Here is a 23,826-nt window from a genome sequence, read left to right as displayed (position 1 = left end):
GATGCACATAGGTTTTCATTAGACCTCAGATAAGACCAGCAATCAGACTCCAAATGTTAATCAGACCTCAGCTCACAGCCCCAATCAGACCCCCAACGTTAATGAGACCCTCAATCAGACCTCAGATCAAACCCCCAATGTGAATTACCCACAATCAGACCTTAGATGAGAGCCCCAATATGAATTCAGATCTCAGATTAGACCCCCATGCCTCATATCAGCCCCCAGCTTAATTTATTACCCCCCCCCCCCCCCAGCCGCATTTATTCAGCCCCCAGCCTCAGATCACGTAAGATAAAAAAAATCCACTTACCTCTCCTGTTCCGGATGCCGCCGCTCCTCAACTCCAGCACTCTTCCCTCTCTCCCTGCCATCAGCTGTGCTGTGGCTGTACGTAGCGTTAGGGCGCTCTTTGACCGACTGCAAAGGACCAGGTGATTAGAGTCCAGGAGCGCTGCATTCACTGCTTCCCATCCCTCCAGTACTAATGAGCACTTCCATAATGGAAGTGCTCATTTGTATTCGTCTTCTGGAGCAAAAAATACGGTAATATATATTTTTTAATAAAGACCAATTGAAAATTTGATTTTACCCCAGAATTAGTAAAATGCAATCATAAAAAAATTGACCCTGAAAGTGTACATGGCCTTTAAATGAGCCACAAATTTTGTATGTAAGTTTACATTATAGGGAGGGATAAGGACATTTTGAACATGCAAATTTTTTTTCTTCCTTGTAAACAAGCCTAATCCAAATGATGCAAATAAGTATAAAAAAATGTTAATCTCCAAATCAACTCTGCAATCAGCTGACAGCCTCGGGTCTACCTCCTGAAACAGCTGTTGGTTTGATATTGATGAGCAACGCACCAGGTTAGTCATAAAAAAAACGAGGCACCTATGGAGCCAACTAATAGTTTTTGTTCACCAAAGAAAAAAATCAAAAATGTAAAATAATTTAAAAAAAACATTTATATTAGACTGTGGACTGACCATGCACAGCCTTTTTCCACTAGACTGGACTGACCAGCTGCACTATTTATACTAGACTGCGGACTGACCATCTGCACTATTTATACTAGACTGTGGACTGACCATCTGCACTATTTATACTAGACTGCGGACTGACCATCTGCACCATTTACTGTATACTAGTCTGTGGACTGACCATCTGCACCATTTACTGTATACTAGTCTGTGGACTGACCATCTGCACCATTTACGGTATACTAGTCTGTGGACTGACCATCTGCACCATTTACACAAGACTGTGGACTGACCATCTGCACCATTTACTGTATACTAGACTGTGGACTGACCATTGCACCATTTACACAAGACTGTGGACTGACCATCTGCACCATTTACTGTATACTGGTCTGTGGACTGACCATCTGCACCATTTACTGTATACTGGTCTGTGGACTGACCATCTACACTATTTATACTAGACTGCGGACTGACCATCTGCACCATTTACTGTATACTAGACTGCGGACTGACCATCTGCACCATTTACTGTATACTAGACTGCGGACTGACCATCTGCACCATTTACTGTATACTAGACTGTGGACTGACCATCTGCACTATTTATACTAGACTGCGGACTGACCATCTGCACCATTTACTGTATACTAGTCTGTGGACTGACCATCTGCACTATTTATACTAGACTGGACTGACCATCTGCACCATTTACTGTATACTAGTCTGTGGACTGACCACCTGCACCATTTACTGTATACTAGACTGCGGACTGACCATCTGCACCATTTACTGTATACTAGACTGTGGACTGACCATCTGCACCATTTACTGTATACTAGTCTGTGGACTGACCATCTGCACCATTTACTGTATACTAGTCTGTGGACTGACCATCTGCACCATTTACTGTATACTAGTCTGTGGACTGACCATCTGCACCATTTACTGTATACTAGTCTGTGGACTGACCATCTGCACTATTTATACTAGACTGGACTGACCATCTGCAACATTTACTGTATACTAGTCTGTGGACTGACCATCTGCACTATTTACTGTATACTAGTCTGTGGACTGACCATCTGCACCATTTACTGTATACTAGTCTGTGGACTGACCATCTGCACCATTTACTGTATACTAGTCTGTGGACTGACCATCTGCACCATTTACGGTATACTAGTCTGTGGACTGACCATCTGCACTATTTACACTAGACTGCGGACTGACCATCTGCACCATTTACTGTATACTAGACTGCGGACTGACCATCTGCACTATTTACACAAGACTGTGGACTGACCATCTGCTATTGGGAGGCATACCCCATACACATAACATGTGCCTAAGATGCTTTAACTGCATGGTATTTTAAGCAGCAATGGAAGTGTGAAGTAGTCTGAATCTTCGTCATTAGCTGGGACTACTGCTCTATCCCATACTTTATGCTGCAGTATGTAGTTATTAGTTTTTAATGAAGGCCCAGATGGGAGTTACCAGTTGGGGGGGGGGGGGGGGGGGGGGGGCTGTGCACAGTCTGTCAATGGCAGTGGATAGTGTCTGACTGCCCAAGTAACACCACCAACTGGTAACACCCATCTGGATCTAGCAAATAGCTAGTAATTCGTTCATACATTTTTTTTGTTAATAATAAAGAACTGTCACAACATAGGGTCATAAGGACTGGTGCTCCAGAATGGTTATGACAAGGGGCATGACGTGTAGTTACTAAAACACACATCAGGACAGGATTTTTCAAGTTAAAGAAAAAGCATGAAGAAAGGCATGGAAAGGTGTTAAAGCAATAAAAGAAAGTTTACTCACTGGTTCAAACCCTTGGCCCTCTAGCTTTGATCTTCTCAGACATGCTTTTTGTGCGACTGCAGATGTAACGTTCCCATATACCGCGCATGACTTCTGCAGCCATTTGCTGGCCTCAGAGGGATACAGCACAAGACTGCTGAGGCCAGCGATTGGCTGCAGCAGTCATGTGCAGTATATGGGAACGTCACATCTGTAGTGATTTGCCGCATCATGGCCAATACATTGGTTGTCAACGCTGCAGCCACGAACATAACTTTATGGCTGCATTTGGGAGAGGATACATTCCTTAATTGTTTTAACTTCATCCCTGGCCTTTTCTATGAGTTTTCTCTTAGGCAACGCCTTTATTCTGCAGATTGACATTAATTTAATGTTATGACATGTCACTAGGGTATGCCATGACATAATGGTTGTACAGATGAATAGCAACACTCTCAGACATACACAGTTAGTGAGCTTCTGTGCTTAAAGGGGTTGTCTGCTTTTCCCATATTGATGACCCATGCCCAGGAAAGGTCATCAATATCAGATCATACTGGGATCTGCACACCTTTAAATGGGGTGGGTGCTTATAGAGGATCAAGCAATTGTAGGTAGGAATCTATGGCACAACCACACGTTTTGCCATTAACGGTAATGTTTAATTCCTTAATTCATTATTTTGTCTTTACAACACTTAGTGTTATTCCACATCCAGCAGTTTACATAGTATAGGGTCATATACAGGAGTCCCGACGTTTCGGTCAATTATGACCTTTTATCAAGGGATCTAGGATAAGTATATAGTGGAATCATATGAGTAGGAGGGAATAAAAAGCGTAAGTAAAGAGAAACCGAGATCAGGGATAGAATTATGTATAAGAAAAATGTGCAAAAAATTGTACAAGAAAAAATGTACAAAATCATGTTGATACTGAGAGTCTATGTATGGTTACTCCAAGATTGAATGCCATTCTAGTCATTGAGCCATGGAACTGAAAGTATAATACGGTATTAATGGGGTAGAAGTGAAGAGAGTACAGTGAATACCAAGTGATTGCAGTATGTAAATAGGTATGTTGGTTCTATGATCTAGTGCCATTATAACCATTAAACAATGAAACTCAATGTATAGTCAAATATTGATAGGATCGGAAGGAGTACAAGGTATACAAACCGAAGATGCATCTGAAATTATATATTGAGAAAAATATAAAGTTTCGGTTTACCTGCGGCCTATATATCGGTGTTTGAAGCTGGATGTGCGTTGGCCGGCGTCTTGCCGGGTTTATATAGTAAAATGTAGGGCTTCCTGATAGGTCGCTCACCAGTCATTGCATTTACACTGTAGTGCTATTTTTCATATTTAGGGCAATCACTCTTGCCCTTACTAGATCTCAGCCCCGATTGCGCATGCGCGCGCGGCCCTACGTGATTTTGTCAGACCCACCCCAGTTATCAAGTGGTTAATGTTGTTGGTTTTTTATATATATATATATACCTGACTTGAGAGAGGTTCTGTGAGAGAACCAAAACGTTGTGCAGATTATTCACACATGTCAGAAAATTGACATTTTTTACTTCAAGGAGTGCTGCGGACTTTCTTTGTTAATAAATATATATATATATATATATATATAATATAAATTTTATTTTTTTATATATATTTTTTTTCCTTACAAATCTTTTGTTCTTGAGGTTCAGGTTTTGCCTCCCGTACAGTGTTTTTTTTTTGTTTTTTAAACTATGTTTTATTTCAAGAATGAACATTTGACAAAGCAACTGAATGGCAAGGAGAGAGAGCTGGAGCAAAGCAAAACCGTTCTGGCAGAACTAAAGTCGAAATGTAAGTAATAATATATTTCTCCGAATAATGTGATGTGGTGATCTGTGGCAGCAAATATTTTGGTGGCTTAACCTATTAATGAAAGCAATATTCCTCATTCATATATCCTCATTTTTGTACTACAAGATGTACAGTACTATGAGACACACCAGGTTATATAGTTATAATTTTATATAATTGTATTGTAGTTTTAATTACATAAACTGATAGATAATCTGCAACAATTCCAGTACAACACTCAGATAACTGAACTGCAGCGCTTGCTGGGATTGGTTCTTTCAAGTGTATTTTTTTTCTCCTTATCAGGCTCATTATTCCTTCCCCTGCCTCCTAAGCTATCCTGATCAAATCTTTCTCCAGAGAGGAGAGAGCTTTGCAATTTCACTGAGAGATCAGGTTACAGCTACCTATAGAAGTTTTTTGCGAAAGGGTAGCTGTTAAGCTTCTTTCATATTGGCGTTTTGGTTTCCGTTTGTGATCTCACAAGCGGTCCAAAACGAATCAGTTTAGCCCCAATGCAGTCTGAATGGATAAGGATCCGTTGAGAATGCATCAGTTTGCCTCCGTTCCGCCTCTATTCCGCCCTGGAGGCGGACACCAAAACGCTGCTTGCAGTGTTTTGGTGTCCGCCTGGCGATGCAGAGCCAAACGGATCCGTCCTGACTTACAATGTAAGTCAATAGGGACGGATCCGTTTTCACTGACGCAACATGGCACAATAGAAAACGGATCTGTCCCCCCATTGACTTTCAATGGTGTTCAAGACTGATCCGTTTTGGCTAAGTTACAGATAATACAAACTGATCCGTTCAGAACAGATGAATGCAGTTGTATTATCTGAACGGAAGCGTTTGTACAGATCCATGACGGATCCGGACCAAACGCGAATGTGAAAATAGCCTTAGGATGTCCACGTAAGGCTCACAGAGAAAGAAGGAGAACCTCGTTCCCTATATCTCTGTAGCCCACACTCAGGCCTCATGCACACGACCGTTATTTTTTGCAGTCCGCAAAAACGGGTTCCGTGATCCGTGTCCGTTTTTTCTTCCGTGGGTCTTCCTTGATTTTTGGAGGATCCACGGACATGAAGGAAAGTAAAAAAAAAGTAGTTTTGGTGTCCGCCTGGCCGTGCTGAGCCAAACGGATCCGTCCTGACTTACAATGCAAGTCAATGGGGACGGATCCGTTTGACGTTGACACAATATGGTGCAATTGCAAACGGATCCGTCCCCCATTGACTTTCAATGTAAAGTCAGGAGTCCCTATTATACCATCGGATTGGAGTTTTCTCCAATCCGATGGTATATTTTATCTTGTAGCGTCCCCATCACCATGGGAACGCCTCTATGTTAGAATATACCATCGGATTTGAGTTAGATCGTGAAACTCAGATCGAACAGTATATTCTAACAGAGGCGTTCCCATAGTGATGGGGATGCTTCAAGTTAGAATATACTAAGAACTGTATACTAAGACATAACGGCCCCCTGCTGCCTGGCAACACCTGATCTCTTACAGGTGGCTTAGATCCGCACAATTAACCCCTCAGGTGCCACACCTGAGGGGTTAATTGTGCGTATCATAGCCCCCTGTAAGAGATCAGGTGCTGCCAGGCAGGAGGGGGCAGACCCCCCTCCCTCCCCAGTTTTAAATTCATTGGTGGCCAGTGCGGCCTCCCCTCCCTCCCTCCCTTCCCTGTATTACATTCATTGGTGGCCAGTGCGGCCCCCCTCTCCACCCCTCTTAATACAGAATGCATAGTACAATAGGGCTGGAGGGGTTAAAAATAAATAAATAAAAATTTAACTCACCTTAATCCACTTGTTCGCACAGCCCGCTTCTCTTCTGCCTTCATCGGTGAGGAAAAGGACCTGTGGTGACGTCACTGCGCTCATCACATGGTCCATCACATGATCCACCACCATGGTAAAAGATCATGTGATGAGCGCAGTGATGTCATCAAAGGTCCTATTCCTCAAAGAAGAAGACAGACGAGAAGCCGGCTGCGCGAACAAGTGGATTAAGGTGAGTTAAATTATAATAATTTTTTTGAACCCCTCCAGCCCTATTGTACTATGCATTCTGTATTAAGAATGCTATTATTTTCCCTTATAACTATGTTATAAGGGAAAATAATACAATCTACACAACACCTAACCCCAACCCGAACTTCTGTGAAGAAGTCTGGGTACCAAACATGCCGATTTTTCTCACGTGCGTGCAAAACGCATTACAATGTTTTGCACTCGCGCTGAAAAATCGTGCATGTTCCCGCAACGCACCCACATCTTTTCCCGCAACGCCCGTGTGAAACCAGCCTTGGACAGCTAACTGTATGACTAAACATGGAGCGTTAGTTGTCATTTAGTAAGTAGGACCTCTCACAGTCTCCCATAAAACTATATATCGATCTGCTCAGCTCCTCCTGCTCTAGAACATACTGCCTGTGGATTGCACCGCATTTTCATGGTGGTAGTTTTCTTTTAATCTCTCAGTGAAGTGGAAAATCTATCATGTCCTCTTTGCCATACATATTTTATCAGTGAATTCAGAGTGATTGAATAGTTAAGGAGGCATAGGTGAAGAAGAAAGAGGGCTGATAATTGGAGAAAGAGGAATATTTTCAATTTGAGGTTCACACAAGTTGTGAATTTCCTCCAGTTTCTGAATTCTTCTGTAACTAATCGATCCATTGAACCAATAAAAAAAAAATTAAAAAAAAAAGCGAATGAACACAATTATTGCAGACCGTAGTTCTTGCTTTTTCTCACTCGCTAATCTACACCTATAATAGAAGTCAATGTGGTTGTACTTGTGAAATCTATATGATCACTTCTCATGAAAGTGCATTGTTCCTCAGTGAAAGGACTCTCTGAAGAAAATAAGCAGCTACAGCAAGGAATGGGAGAAATCTTACAAGCCATCAAGGACTCTCAAAAGGACTCCAACTTTATAGGGAGTGAAGCAACTCTAGCCATCCCTAGTTTAGAGAGACTGGTTCATGTGAGTTGATGAGAACATCTCAAAGCCTGAACAGAATGCATATACTGTACAAATGTGTTCACACATCAGATCCAAAACCTGGTGGAGCTCTGTCCATAAGTAAGCCACAGCCTCCGCTCTTTAACCACAGCTCCTGAGATGGACACCAAAAAGCAGTTGAAGGGACATTCTCATCTGGACATTTATGGCATATCCACAGGACACTGCCGTAAATGGAGAGATGGCGGTGCACGTAAGCACTCTCAGCTATTTTCTGAAGTCACATAGAAGTGGAGAAAACTGCACATGCATGGCCACCTCTACATTCACGGCAGCGCGAGATAGGAGAGATGCCATACATTTCCAGATGAGACAGCCCCTTTAAGGCAGTGTTCACATCACCGTTAGTGATTTATGTAGTTCTGCTCCTTTATAGGAGCAAAACAACAAAAACAGAGTAAGTGCTGCATCAGGTACATGACGAACAGGGCTGAATTGACCCATTTGACTATAATGGGGTCCATCAGATGTCCGTTTGGGAGTCCGACATCTTACCGGACAAAATAATTCTGTATGCAGGCCTTTTTCATCAGATATTTCTGATGGAGTTTCCAACGGAGGCGTGAACACACCCTTGAGGGGACAACATCCACAGTGCCCCTAAATGTGATAAAATAGTAAGTAAACATATACTCGCCACTAAGGCTACTTTCACACTAGCGTTTTTTTTTCTAAATCCGTCTTTTTTTGCTAAATCCGTCATGGATCAGCAAAAACGCTTCCGTTACTGATAATAGTACCATCTGCATCTGTTATGAACGGATCCGGTTGTATTATCTTTAAAATACGGACGGATCTATCATGAACTCCACTGAAAGTCAATGGGGGACGGATCCATTTTCTATTGCATCAGTGAAAACGGATCCGTCCCCATTGACTTACATTGTGAGTCAGGGCGGATCCGTCTTGCTCCGCACCACATCGCAGACAGAAAAACGCTGCTTGCTGCTTTATCCTGTCTGCGATGGGGACGCAACCAAACGGAACGGAATGCATTCTGGTGTATTCCATTTCATTCAGTTCAGCTTTGTCCCCATTGACAATGAATGGGAACAAAACGGAAGCGTTTTCCCCCCGCTATTGAGATACTATTACGGATCTCAGTTGTGGAAAGGGAAAGCACTAGTGTGAAAGTAGCCTTAGTCCTCTGCCGTTTCTAGTGCTGAACCTTCGATCCTCACCTCTGGTTTCTGTTTACAGGTTGCAGCAGTGAAAAAGCCATATAATGTACTGCACATACCCACTGCAGCCATTTACTGGCCTCAGCAGTATAGGGTTTGACATGGCTGCAGTTGTCAAATATCGTATACAACCTTGTCACCGCTGCAGCCTGTAAACACAAACAAGAGTACGGTTCTGTAAATACTGTGCTGGTTTATGTGGTAAACATATGTCCTTGTATTATTTTAACGCCTTTAGGGGCAATGTGAAGGTCATCATGTAAATCGCACTACCCCTTTAATGTTGAGTATTCTTTAGCAAACTCCTTTTTTTTTTCTTTTTTTTTTTCTAAGTAGTCCAGCAGAGCTATAAAAACCAGTTCATCTCTGGCAGCTAAGGCCCCATTCACAAAGTCGCTTTTGCAGTCAGAATTTGGCCCGGATTCCATAGAATCCACCTCCCATTCGGAGGTCCCTCTGCTGTTCATGCAGCTGCGGTTTATAATGTGTTCTTTCTTGGCGCAGTCACAGACCTAAACCGAGGCGGATTCCACACAGTCACCAGAGGCTTTTTTGTACCAAATCGATGCCAAAATTCCACTGTCCAAAGACACTGTTTGAACATACCCTAAGTATTGAGAGAATAAGTCCTAGACTTTACATCTTTATATAATTTTTTAGCTAGATGTATGTATATAGACAATTAACGATGTGTATGTTTTTTTTTTTATATATTTTTTATATTGTATCGATTTATTTAACCGCTTGCAGTCACACTAACGCCGATAGGTGTCAGTGTGGCGGCTCTCTCAGGTCTCGATGACGCCAATAGGCGTCATCTCGTGAGACCCGAGATTTCCTGTGAACACGCGCTCACAGGAGCGCGCGTTCACAGGATCGCAAGTTAAACGAGTTGATCTACAGCCTGCCAGCGGCGATCATTCGCTGGCAGGCTGTAGATGCGATTTTTTTTTAACATCAGAAAGGTATATTAGACGCTGTTTTGTTAACAGCGTCTGATATACCTGCTACCTGGTCCTCTGGTGGTCCCTTTTGCTTGAATCGACCACCAGAGGACACAGGCAGCTCTGTAAGTAGCACCAAACACCACACTACACTACACCCCCCCCCCCCTGTCACTTATTAACCCCTGATCACCCCATATAAACTCCCTGATCACCCCCCTGTCATTGATCACCCCCCTGTAAGGCTCCATTCAGACGTCCGTATGTGTTTTGCGGATCCGCAAAACACGGACACCGGCAATGTGCTTTCCGCATTTTGCGGATCCGCACATTGCCAGAACTATATAGAAAATGCCTTTTCTTGTCCGTAATTGCGGACAAGAATAGGACATGTTCTATATTTTTGCGGAACGGAAGTGCAGATCCGCAATTCCGAATCCGAGTGGGACAAAGTCTGTCCCTATAGAAATGAATGGGTCCGCAATTCCGTTCCGCAAAATGCGGAACAGAATTGCGGACGTGTGAATGGGGCCTAAGGGTCCCTTATCACCGCCAGTTAGTTAGCTACTTGTTAGGTAGTTAGCGCCCACCGCACCGCAGTCACTGATTAGTCGCTGATTAGCGTCATCGCTGTCGCTAATCAGCACTAGTACTATATAGTATCTGTAAGTGATCAAGACTGATCGCAATCAGATCTATATCAGTACATTAGGGTCACCTTAGGCTCTACAAAAAACGCAGTGTTCGCCTGATCAGGCCTGATCTTGTGCGCACACTTGTGTTCAGTCCGCCCCACCGCAGTGACAAAATTTGTTTTTTTCTGATCACTGAAAAAACACTGTAAAATCGCTGCGGCGCTATAAAGATCACTTTTGAGCTTTTTGGATCTTTATTAGCGATCGCAGCTTTTTTTTTTTTTTTTTTTTCACATTTTTTGGCAGAGATTTTTTCATCCACATTGTTCGATGCGAATAAAGAAATCTGTGCCGTTCATTTTTTCTTTCAGCCCAGAGGCTGAACGGAAAAAAAAAATCTCATTACCCGTATGCTCGATATAAGGCCTCATGCACACGACCGTGCCGTTTTTTGCGGTCCGCAATATAAATGCCTATTCTTGTCCGCAAAGCACGGACCAGAATAGGACATGTTCTATTTTTTAGCGGAGCCACGGATGCGGACAGCACACGGAGTGCTGTCCGCATCTTTTGTGGTCCCATTGAAATGAATGGGTCCGCATCCGAGCCGCCAAAACGGCGGCTCGGATGCGGACCCAAACAACGGTCGTGTGCATGAGGCCTAAGGAGAATAGCAGAAACTCCTAATGCAAGCCATACATGTAATGATTGCGGAGACCCTCAAATGCCAGGGCAGTACAAACACCCCACAAATGACTACATTTTGGAAAGAAGGCACCCCAAGGTATTCGCTGAGGGGCATATTGAGTCCATGAAAGATTGAACTTTTTGTCACAAGTAAGCGGAAAGGGAGACTTTGTGAGAAAAAAATAAAAAAATTTCTGCTAACTTGTGCAAAAAAAAAAAAATTCTATGAATTCGCCATGCCCCTCACGGAATACCTTGGGGTGTCTTCTTTCCAAAATGGGGTCACATGTGGGGTATTTATACTGCCATGGCATTTTAGGGGCCCTAAAGCGTGAGAAGAAGTCTGGAATCCAAATACCTAAAAATGCCCTCCTAAAAGGTACTCGTTGGACTTTCGGCCGCTTTGCGCATCTTGGCTGCAAAAAAGTGTCACGCATGTGGTATCGCCGTACTCAGAAGAAGTAGGGCAATGTGTTTTGGGGTGTATTTTTACATATACCCATGCTGGGTGAGAGAAATATGGGGACAAATGTTGTCGTGTAGACCTAGCCTAAAGGGGCCGAAAGTCCAACTAGTACCTTTAGGCTTTACAGGGTTGCTCACAATTTAGCTCCGCCCAAAATGCCAGAACAGTAAACACACCCCACAAATGACCCCATTTCGGAAAGTAGACACCCCAAGGTATTCACTGAGGGGCATAGTGAGTCCGTGGGAGATTTTTTATTTTTTTTTTGCCAGAAGTTAGCAGAAATGGAAACTTAATTTTTTTCCTTAAAGTGTCATTTTCCGCTAACTTGTGAAAAAAAATTAAATCATACATGAACTCACCATGCCCCTCCGCAAATACTTTGGGGTGTCTTCTTTCTAAAATGGGGTCATTTGGGGGGTATTTATACTATCCTGGCATTCTAGCACCTCAAGAAACATGACAGGTGCTCAGAAAGTCAGAGCTGCTTCAAAATGCGGAAATTCACATTTTTGTACCATAGTTTGTAAACGCTATAACTTTTGCGCAAACCAATAAATATACACTTATTGGATTTTTTTTTTATCAAAGACATGTAGCACAATAATTTCTGACACAAACTTGTATAGAAATGTAATTATATTTGAACAATTTAACCAGAGAAAGTTAAAAATACACTTTTATTGATAAAATTGCGGCCTATTTTGATTAATATCGGAAAAACAAAAAATATCAGCAGCGATCAAATACCACCAAAAGAAAGCTGTATTTGTGAGAAGAAAAGGAGGTAAAATTCATTTGGGTGCCAAGTTGCATGACCGAGCAATAAACCGTTAAAGTTGTGAAGTGCCGATTTTGTAAAAAAGGGCCTGGTCACTAGGGGGGTATAAACCTGTGGTCCTTCAGTGGTTAATAAAACGTTACGTGGAGGCAGCCATATTGGAAGCAAACACTTACTCCAGGCTCAGTATTTGATCCTAATCAGGTCCCTGGAAGCTGCTGGGCAGCGGTAAATGGGGAATGCAGCATAATAGAAATTCCAGCACTTTGAGATATAACCAAGTCCAGCACAGAAATCCACAATTAAAATGTATCATGGGGTAATGATTGAACCGTAAAATGTATCATGGGTAGTCCATAATTATATGTACACTATCCTACCTTTAGGCATCCAGCAGTAAATTATAGCTTTTATCACCAGATACTACATTCTCTTGGATGTTCTTGTCTCACATGGATGTGGTTTAGAGGAGGAAGTCTGTACTAACATTGTCTTGCTTAGATGGTACTATATGGAGACTCTCTTGAACTTGAAAAGTCAACATCTTATATGTGCAGGAAATGTAGTGGGTCGTGTGAAGACTTTTCTTTAAGAAAAGTACAATCGTCATACTATCCGGTTATTGAGTTCTGATTGAAAGTGTAAATCAATCTTTTTAGGCTTTCGAGTCAAAGAATACCAGCGGCATGTTTGATGTTGGTGTACATCTGAAAGCCCAGGTTGATCAACTCACTGGTAGAAACGATGAGTTAAGGCAAGAACTGAAAGGATTGAGGAAAGAAGCTGCAAATTTTTCAAACCTGTTGGCTAAAGCTAATGAGAAGGTATGTGCATGTGTACACAAAACCATCGATATGTACCAAGGGGTGACACGATTTTATTTTTTTTGTTTGTTTTATTTTTTATGGGATAGCTTGATCCTCCTTATGGTACCAAAAGTCTTTATTTTTTCAATACAAACAAGTTTAGTTTCTGCATTTTTTTTTTTTTATAATTAAAGATTAAATATTTGAATGATCACAAACCTAGGGAAATCGTCGTCATGGGTTCTGATTCTCCTTGTGGAGATTTAGTTCGAGTCTTATAGGCAATGCTCTTCTTTAGAAGGAATAAAACTGTCTCTAGGCCACATATAGATAGCCATCTATGTAAGCCTCCATCTGTCCTGTTTTCGGGCCTTGAGATTTGACTATGGATGTCGGCCAAACCAGAGGTACCCATCTATAGGGAGCACTGTTTTAGAGTTTGCAATCTTAATAGAAAACGTTTGTTTTGCAAAAATGACCATAACGTCTCTTTATTTCCTAGATTTCACACCTTGAAAATGAAGTCACACTTCTTCGTCAAACAGAAGGCGCCAACATTGTGTTCAAAGCTATTAACCTTCCTGACGGAATGTCTCTATCGAGCACCAATCTTATCAATTCTATGAATGAGTATCTCTTGCATCTTCTGCAGGTATTCTAGAAGAGCATTTTCATTTGCAGTACCTTATCATTTTTACTAAGCCAAATTTGCCATATTTGTGGCTCAATTTGCACCAGAGAAACTGATATTTTTCTTCCTATTTCAGCCAAACCTAAGTATATGTTTTCATTGTAAGTAGTTATCCCTCAAAAGGAAGATCTCGCCAAAAATGGTCCTCTAACAAGTCATGTATATGTGTTCAAAGATCACTTTGGTGGGAATTATGGGCTCAAAGAAGTTATTTCATGGCGACTTTTCATCTTAGGAGTGGCCAGATTATCATACTATACAAATTTACAACACTTGCATGCAATTTTATTGCAAAATGACCTGTTTACCACTCCATGCCTCCCCAACCTTGCTCCATTATACTTCCTGGTTAGTGGACAGACATTTAACCTCCTAGTTTTCTAGAGTGCCACCTATACTTTATTAAAGCGTGTGCTACTTCCTAGCATATGAGTTATCATATAAGATCAAACAATAAGAAGAACACTGGTTAAAATATCTCTGCCATGTCTGATCCGGGTTTCATCCTACTCCAAACAGAACAGTCAATTGTATAAAATCTATTAAGACATAATAAAGATGCATATTCCAACCCATCCCTCAGAGTGATTTATATAAAAGCACTCAAAGCATGGGAAGTTCCTTTCAAGCAGTGATTTACATAGAAACATAGTGAATCTCACATAGATTGCAATGGTAAATCACTGCAATCTATGAGAAAAGCAGTCAGATGATCGCATGTTAAAGTCCCCTAGGGGGACTGAAAATAACTGCTTTGACACTGCTTAGTATTTGAGATGTCCTCAGAGCCCCTTGACCTGGTGGAGCCATTTGAAAGGTCAGGTAGAGGAGAGTGGAGACCATGACCTGCAGAAGGGTTCATGTATCAAAGACCATACAGATGTATATTCATCAAATAAATACTAGTGGACCTAATCCATTATTTGGCCATGTGCTGCTCATGATTGGAATTAGGCCATCCACCAGCATCACCAGCATGTTAAAGTCACCTCAATCAGGGCTATGCAAGATGTGGTAATTAAAGAACGTCTCAAACCCCTCCATGTTTGATGTGCATATGCGTAGAACATTGATGGGTTGGATGAAAGTGGTATAAACTTGTTATACCACTACACAAAAAAATATATCTTAGTGGACAGATTCTGAGCCAAGCACTGACCTCCTAAAACTTGGTCATAAATGTCCATTAGCATACACACTAGCCTCTCCCTGACATCCGAGGCAGGTGCTCTAGTGAGCGAATCTGCAGACCTTCTTAAGGTATATGTGTCTCTGTAGCAAGTTGTCATTTCTTTGAGCGAAAACTCGTTTGAGGATCTGGCTGACTTTCCTGCTACCCCCATGCAACCGGACTATTATCTCATAACGTATTAAGTTCAGTCTCTTTTATGCTTTTTATTTTCACTTTTACAGTTATCTGTTGCATTGTATTTTTATGTCATTGTATTTTTACCTTTTGATAACTGTATTTTTTGTACACAATGTCCTTTTTAGATATTAAAACGTCACTTCTTATATTCTAAATAAGATCCTTCTTATGTTCTAAATGATTTCACGACCTAAGAAGAAGAAGATGTATATTGATGTGGTAACCCTGTGAATGCCAGAGAGAGTAGTTGGTTGGAGTGGGTAATTGGCAGTAACCTAGTTTAATTGTCTTGTCCGTTTTTAATATGACAAGTGGTGGCAGCTAATATCCCTTAGATGTGGATGTCCGATAGCTAACAGGGAAGGATTTAGCATAACCCTGTGGCTCAAAGTAGCAGAGTGGGGGGTTGATGTTAAAATCTGGGTGACCCTTTAAGCTCACATACTGAGTCTAAGTTGTGATCCTGACATGCATATTAAGAAAATGCTATTTGTCAATGCAAAAGATTGCTTTAAAGGTAGCTGGTGGCAGACTTCCTTTAAGTAAAATGGCTCTCAACTTCAGACTGGATTTTATTATATTCCTCAAGTGGTTTTACCTTTTTTTAACTCCAATATTATACTAAAATGAACAATCGCCAATAAAAGTAATATCAACCATTTATTAAATCATATTTCATGTCGCCTTGTGATACTATTTAAAGGGGTACTCCGGGAATTATTTAAAATGGCAGCCAGCAACCTATCATAGAATGTGAGCAGGACTGGTTGCCACTAGGGATGAGCGAATCCCATCCGAAGTCGATTTGCTAAAATCTTCGTTGTAATACTTTACGGAGTTCCCGCTACCAAGGTACCACTAGGAACTGAACCACAGTTCGGTATCAAGGTTTTTTACAGTAATAATTATTTCCTGAAGTTATTACATAAAATCTTGCACGACTTCGCAAAGTAATAACTTCGGCTCATCAGAGCCTATACCTTCTAATGCTGTACGGAATGGGAACTCCGTACAATACTACAACAAAGTTTTTAGCAAATTGACTTCGGATACCATCCGAAGTTGAATAGCTCATCCCTAGTTGCCACCACTTGCGGAGCTGCCGAGGGGGTGGAGCCTCACTTCATTGCTCTACAATAGGTAGTAATTATGCGATCCTGTCTATGATATGTCATCATGGCTGAGAAGCCACACTTGGAAACTCACCAATAGATAGAATATGCCAGAGTGTAACGTGTACTGATGCCTCTCACGCCACAAAGCAGCTCTGCAAGTGGAGGTAATCAGTCCTGCTCCCACTCTAAGACTGGTTGTTGGCGACCATTTTAAGTTATTCCCAGAGAATCTATTTAAACCCTGTATCCTCTGCCTTTCATACGCATGACAAACGGGCGGTTTCTCCTAAAACATTGCGTTGAGTGTGAGGAGGCCAGGATGAAAGAAGACTGTGCATACCACATGTTCTATTAAACATTCTGCGCGCCAATAAAAAAGATATTCAAGGTGGTTGGCACCTAAGGATTTATGAGTATGGGTCATGAACTGGGATCTTATATGAACTGTTGCCCATGAGTGTGTACTGTTCAATTTATTACCATACTGTATAGGATATCATGTGATAGAAAGTGGACAACCAATTCCTACACTAAGTGCCCCGCTAACTATGCATTGACAGTAGAGATGATCGAATTTGTAGCAATACGTTTCAGGTCCGATTCGTTGAAATTTGGAAAAGGTTTGACTGGGGTACAAATCGATTTCTTCGCAAATCAAATATGTTTCAGTTGCTGTAAAAGTTTTTTTTTTTTTTTTTTTTAAAAAGACTAGTATACTACACTGGCTTTCTCGTTCTCATTATGGAGAGTACCTAGTATGCGTAGTACATGTACAAAGTATTGTAGGCCAGGCAATGCCCTTCTAAGGTCCCTGGGAAAGATATTCAAATTAGCTTTCCTAAGCCAATCTTATGCCAGCAGGAGTAAGATGTGCTAATTTTTATATATTTTTTCCCAGACGAACATTTACTGGATTCCTCATGCATACTCTGCACCCTCCATAAAAAGAAATAGTACCCCAACCAAGGCCTCTCAGGCAGCCGAGCAAGTTTTCTTTACTGAGCTCTGCTAAAGGGTAGTTACACAGAAAGAGCTGGATGGTATAAGACACTCAATATTACTTTCCTTTTTGGAAAGGAAACTAGCTTGCAGGTCTCTTTTCCAGAGAAGCATTATGTGGGGATGCAAACACAGCAATAGATAAAAAATCTTATTATGAAAAAAGCACTGATTAATCAGTTTGCGGCTACCACCAAAAAGTTAGCGGAAACAATATTAGGAGAAAATTGATCTATGAAGCACAATGACATATGTATAAGTATAGATACTAGAGACGACCAAATCAATTCTATCAGTTTGGAATTCATCCTGAGCTGTCCAAACAAAAATTGGATTTTAACTAGAGATGAGCAAATTTATTCAAATTTTGTTTTGGGTCAGATTTTTCATTTCTGCAATCAAATCAATTTTTTTTCCCTAAATAAAATTTAGTCTAGAGGAGGAGAGAGACTATCCACACGTAATGTTCAACTGAAAGTGAGATGTGCAGTCCAGTTCTCCATCCAAAACAGGATATAGAATATCCCACCCAGGATTACACTTCTCTCAATGAGACATGCAAATTAGGTCTCCTTTCAGAAGGACAAAAGAACTAGAATATCTCAAGAGAAAAATGCCTTGCTTAGCTGACTGCCCTTTTGGGAGTACTATTCGCAATGCTCTTTATCATTAGGCAGACCAAAATATATTTATAAGCATTATATGCCAGGCAACACTGCTCCCGCTTTCTGGGAAGAATAGATGCAAATTTGCATATCTTAATTTTGCTTGTAACAAACAGGATATCCCCTTTCCGTTTTGTCAGGAAAGCTAATTTGCATACCTTTTGGGTTTGTGGGAAAGATATTAAAATTAGCTTTTCTTCCAAAAATGACAAGAACCCTAGTCTTATCTGATATGCAAATTTGCATATATTTTCCCTAGAAACCAAGAGTAGTGTCGCCTGGCATACAATACTCATCATGTATATTTTTTAGGTCTCCCTAATGATAAAGAGCACCTCTAAGAGTACTAATTTGAATATCTTTCCCAGAAACCCAGAGGGTCATTTCCTGGCCTACAATACTCTGCACACGTACTACGCATACTAGGTGCTTTATGGAATGAGAGAGTACCCGCCAGACAACGCATATATATATATATATATTGCTGTGAAATCCAGAGTAGTGTACTAATGTACAGTATCTCTCTCTCAGGCCACACAGCATGTGTAGATAACTCTCCATTAGAAGAGAATGAGTCCCCTCCAGTCTATTGTGTCTGTGTCTATATGCTGTTAAGAACATCTCAGGCAAGATGGATGCCCTGCTAAAAAATCTAAAATCAGAAAAAAGGAAATGTGTCAATATCTGGTTTTAAGTGGCTGCACATAATTATAAAGGCACATTCCCTTTTAAATTTGGAAAACTGCAGCTTGTCTTTTCTAATGCCCTTCAGAGATTGATAAATATATTCTGATGTTAAGGTTTGGACGTGTATTCCTGCACACTGATAAGTTACCTTTGACCGTTATAAGAATCTAATATCCTGACATGTCTTTTATATTTTATTTCAGGAAGTAGAGTCTAAAGAAAAGTCACTTGTGAAACTGGATGAGGCGCTAGAAGAATACAAGAGAAAATTTGCAGTGATGCGTCATCAACAGGGGCTCATCTACAAGGAATATGAGGGGTAAATGGGATGTAACTGAATAGATTATGCATTTTATATATTGGCAGGTTGAACAGTTGTATGTCTTTCTTTAAAGCTATAGACCTGCTAGTGTTTATCTGTTTAAACCTTTATCTTTTCTGCTGCTTCTATCCGTGCAGTGAAAGAGAATCTTTTCAGGTGGACATAAAAAGACTGAAGGAAGACATTTCAAAATTGGAAGGTGAAAAAGAACAGGACACAGTACAAGTAAAGGAATATACGGTAAGTCCTGTCCACTGCTACTAATGGGATTTATGCAGGAGGTAGTATTGGCAGTACAATGCAGCTCATCTCATGACCGTCACTATTTTAAAGGGGTTCTGCAGCTTTTTCTTACTGATGATCTATCCACTGGACAGAATATCAGCATCTAATCAGCGGTGTTCTGACACCCAGGACCCCCACCGATCAGCTGTTGGAGAAGGCAGTGGTGCTGTTTCCCACAAACCCAGTGAGGTTACGGGTAGTACCACCGGCCTGGGAGCGGCTAAGCCCCATTGAAGTGAACAGGGCTTAGCCGCGCCCAGGTCAGTGATACTAGTCATGACTAGGAATGAGCAAATTTCATATTTTGAAGTTCTTGTGCGGGTTCGTGTTGTGGTATTTACTGAATTGCGTTATGGATTCCGTTACCACAGACCATAACGCAATTACATGATGGAATGCATAACGGATTGCCTTTAGAGGCATTCCGTTATTCATTCCGTCATAATAGAAGTCTATGGGCTGCAAAACGGATCCGTCCCGTTTCCGTTATGCAGGGGAATCCTGCATAACTAATGTAAAGAGATGACAGTCTCTTTCTACTAAAGCTAGACCCAGCCCTGTACCTCACATGGATCCAGAGATCTCCGCATTCATTGCTCTGCTAGATTTATCTCAAGCTGGCTTCAGCAGGAGTCTCCCCCTCCTCTAGCCGGTCTACAGTAGGACACAAGGATCCTTACACCCCATGTCTGTTTGCCCGCTGAAAGTGGAACTGATCAGCAGGAGCTCAACTCCTGTGTTCTCTGTAGTATATCAACAAGACTGTTTCCTGAATTTGCAGAAAGTCAAGTGAAGTAGTAGAAGAGCACACCAAAGATTTGTCTGCTTCAAGTGTTTTTTTTTAAATTATTTTATATTGAAAGGGCATCTGTCAGCAGATTTGTACCTATGAAACTGGCTGACCTGTCGCATGTGCGCTTGACAACTGAAGGCGTCTGTGTTGGTCCTATGTTCATATATGCCTGTACTGCTGAGAAAAATGAAGTTTTAATGTATGCAAATGAGCCTCTAGGAGCAATGGGGGGCCTTGCCATTACACCTAGAGGCTCTGCTCTCTCTGCAACTGCCACGCCCTCTCCACTTTTTACAGGAGCTGGTGTTATGATGTTTTCACTGCCTGGCCCTGTCAATCAAAGAGCAAAGAGTGTGGCAGTTGCAGACATAGTTGAATGTCGTAATGACAATGCCCTCATTGCTCCTAGAGCCTCATTTGCATAGTAAAATATAATTTTTCTCAGCAATTCGGGCACATATGAACATGGGACCAACAAAGATGCCAAGTGCACATGTTATAGGTCAGCCAGTTTCATAGCTACAAATCTGCTGATAGATACCCTTTAACACGTTTAGCTTATATAAAGGGTTTTTCCGGAAGTTTGATATTGATCTTTAGGATAGGTAATCAATATCTGATTAATGGCAGTCCGACTTCCGGCATCCCCGCTGATCACTTGTTTGAAAAGGCTGCAGCGCTCTGGTGAGCATCATGGCCTCTTCCTAGGCCAGACACCATCCAATGAACAGCGCTGTGCTTAGTAAGCTGTGAGGAGGCCGCAGCACTCGTAAGAGCACCGCAACCTCTTCAAACAGCTGATCGGCTGGGGTGTCAAGAGTTGGACCCCCACCGATCACATATCCTGAGGATAGGTCATCAGTATTGAACTCCTGGAAAACCCTGTTAAAGGGAACCTGTCATCAACTTTATGCTGACCGTACTGAGGGCAGTATAAAGTAGTGACAGAAATGCTGAATTCATGAATAACCAGGACTCTTCTCAGCAGGATTTGTCTCTTTTCTAGGCCTGGGTTGTAATGATTATGATGCTGGTTCTCGGCAACCACTTACTTTTAGCTCATGACTGACACACCGCTGAAATCAGCATTTCTGTCACTACTTTATACTGCCCTCAGTACAGTCAGCATAAAGTTGATGACAGGTTCCCTTTAACACTTTCCTTTTGAAGGGTATTTTAAATGAAACATTGCATCATATAGTTAATCACAAGTGGCAATATTCATGAATCTGTGCTGAGCTTATGAAATAATCTCCTGAAAGACACAAATCTTTGTTGTACTTGTGTGTATTTGGTTAAAATTTGGGTGTGCTATGTTTCCATGGGGTAGTGCTGCCTGGTACCCACTTGAACATCAGACCGACAAACAGTGTGAGCCAATGTATCTTCTGTTTTCTTATCATTCATTTCAAATGACAGGAGAAAGCATACAGTAACATAGCATAAAATGAAATTGAATATTGTTTGAACAAAAAAATGTGGCACTTTCAGGATAAATTTTCCAATTTCATTGTGACTGTTGGGAGTTACAATTAAAAATACATGAATTATGAAGTTATTTAAATTATTAAACAGTGGTTTTTCGTTTGCATCCTATGACACAGTGAGAGGTTTGGTCTGGCAAAACAGGTATTTTCCTCCCAGCATGTGCTGCTGGGCTCATGTACAGCCAGGTGAGGTCAAATACCGGACTGGATTTTAAGTGCCGGTCTGGGTTTTGGCAGCACCTGGCTGTCCTTAAATAGGCAGCTGGGCTCAGAAGCCAGGTCCCTGTGTTGGGATCTGGGAGCCTTGTGTCTGGATGAAGGCTTGCTACCTGTTTGGCGTGAAAACAGGTTGGTGCTGCTATCAGCAAGGACTCTTTGAGGCAGAATTGCCGCATGGTGTGAATTACCACCAACACCGCAAGGTGACTTTTTGTTTGAATATGACTTTGTTTTGTCACTTGCCTAAAGTGTGAATAAAACACTGAACTGTTTGATCCAAAGAACTTGTTGCCTCTATACTGCGTCCGCTAATCCTGTCTACCAGAGCGAAACCCCACAATCCCCACAGTGCGCTTATTTAATACTCTTGTACATTTCCAGACTGGACTGAAGTATAATGCATTTTCCTCTATTGTACACCGCAGAATTTGCTAGAAGCACTCAAGATGGAGCCAGATGAGATTAAAAAATTGCTGGCAGAAAACTCCAGAAAAATGACTGTTCTGCGAGTGAATGAGAAGTCATTGACCAGGAGGTACACCACATTATTGGAAATGGAACAACATTTGCGAAAAGAAAATGACAAACTGAAGAGTGAAATATCTGATATGGAGGCTACGGTGGGAGAAAGAATTGGCTATCTACAGAGATATAAGGTAGGGGAAAAAAGTCCCCATTCATTTAAAGAGCCTCTGTCAGCATGATCAAGGTTATAAGACCAGCATACTGCCTGGTAGGTTTGATCATGCTGATTAAACGACTCACTTCTTTTGTCTGTATGTTAAATAGCTGCAGAGATATTTGCGTTTTTATTCATAGAAAAATGAGTAAGTTGGAGCACCATGAAGCAGGGCTGAATCCTTGGAGCACTGCTTTTGTAACATTCCTGTTCTCTGCACACTCCCCCCTCCCCTTGATTAACAGGGCTAGACATCGGAGTAGAGAGGTGGCTCTCTCCATTCACTTCTTTGGGAGATAAGTAAACATCCAGGCTTGATTGATTTCAGTTTAGATCTCTAACTTTGTTTTTCGTTTCTGTCTACGATATTAACCAAATCAGTGTTTTGACATACGTATATCGTTTATAAGGCTGAAAAAAGAAATCCATCCATCCAGTTCAGCCTTTTATCCTGCAAGGTGATCCAGAGGAAGGCAAAAAGACCCCTGTGAGGTAGAAGCCAATTTTCCTCACTTTAGTGGAAAACAATTCCCGACTCCAATCATGCAATCAGAATAACTCCCTGGATCAACGACCCCTCTCTAATAGTTATAACATGTATTATTATTACACTCCAGAAATACATCCAGGCCCCTCTTGAATTCTTTTAATGAGTTCACCATCACCACCTCCTCAGGCAGAGAGTTCCATAGTCTCACTGCTCTTACCATAAAGAATCCTCTTCTATGTTTGTGTAGAAACCTTGGGGATCATTTATTAAGACTGGTGTTTTAGATGCCGGTCTTAATAAAGCCCCATAGCTGGCAGTGGATCTTCCAAAGTTATGAAGAGGCATCGGCCTCTACATCACTTTAGCGTATCGTGCGCCAGTCTAAATGTAAGACATCTTCCTTGCTGCTTTCATGTGAATAGGGAAAAGTCACAGATTGCGGCGCCAATAACCTTGGCGCCGCAATCTGCGCCAGAAATACGCCTAATATAGATCTATTTCTGGATAGTAAATGACTCCCCTTCTTTCCTCTAGACACAGATGTTGTCTCATGTCATGGTCACAGTCCTGGGTATAAATACACTGACCAAAAATATAAACGCAATACTTTCGGTTTTGCTCCCATTTTGCATAAGCTGAACGCAAAGATCTGAAACATTTCCTACATACACAAAAGACCCATTATTCTCAAATATTGTTCACATATCTGTCTAAATCTGTGTTAGTGAGCACTTTTCCTTTGCCGAGATAATCCATCCCACCTCACAGGTGTGGCATATCAAGGTGCTGATTAGACAGCATGAATATTGCACAGGTGTGCCTTAGACTTCCCACAATAAAAGGCC

The 23,826-nt window shown here is 41.5% G+C and overlaps 1 protein-coding gene across 1 annotated transcript in view; it reads left to right on the top strand.

Annotated features, from left to right (window-relative positions):
* The window catches only part of CEP290 (centrosomal protein 290), a 210,964-nt gene that overhangs the window by 69,709 nt on the left and 117,429 nt on the right, over positions 1 to 23,826 (top strand). Inside the window, exons 18-24 of the mRNA XM_040408592.1 lie at positions 4,554 to 4,638; positions 7,499 to 7,641; positions 13,034 to 13,198; positions 13,683 to 13,832; positions 18,910 to 19,025; positions 19,166 to 19,268; positions 22,238 to 22,468. Of these exons, the coding sequence (XP_040264526.1) occupies positions 4,554 to 4,638; positions 7,499 to 7,641; positions 13,034 to 13,198; positions 13,683 to 13,832; positions 18,910 to 19,025; positions 19,166 to 19,268; positions 22,238 to 22,468 (993 nt within the window). The remainder of the gene's footprint in view (positions 1 to 4,553; positions 4,639 to 7,498; positions 7,642 to 13,033; positions 13,199 to 13,682; positions 13,833 to 18,909; positions 19,026 to 19,165; positions 19,269 to 22,237; positions 22,469 to 23,826) is intronic.

This window comes from Bufo bufo, chromosome 1, assembly GCF_905171765.1.
Source record: "Bufo bufo chromosome 1, aBufBuf1.1, whole genome shotgun sequence".
Taxonomy (NCBI): domain Eukaryota; kingdom Metazoa; phylum Chordata; class Amphibia; order Anura; family Bufonidae; genus Bufo; species Bufo bufo.
This window is presented reverse-complemented; position numbering and strand designations above follow the sequence as displayed.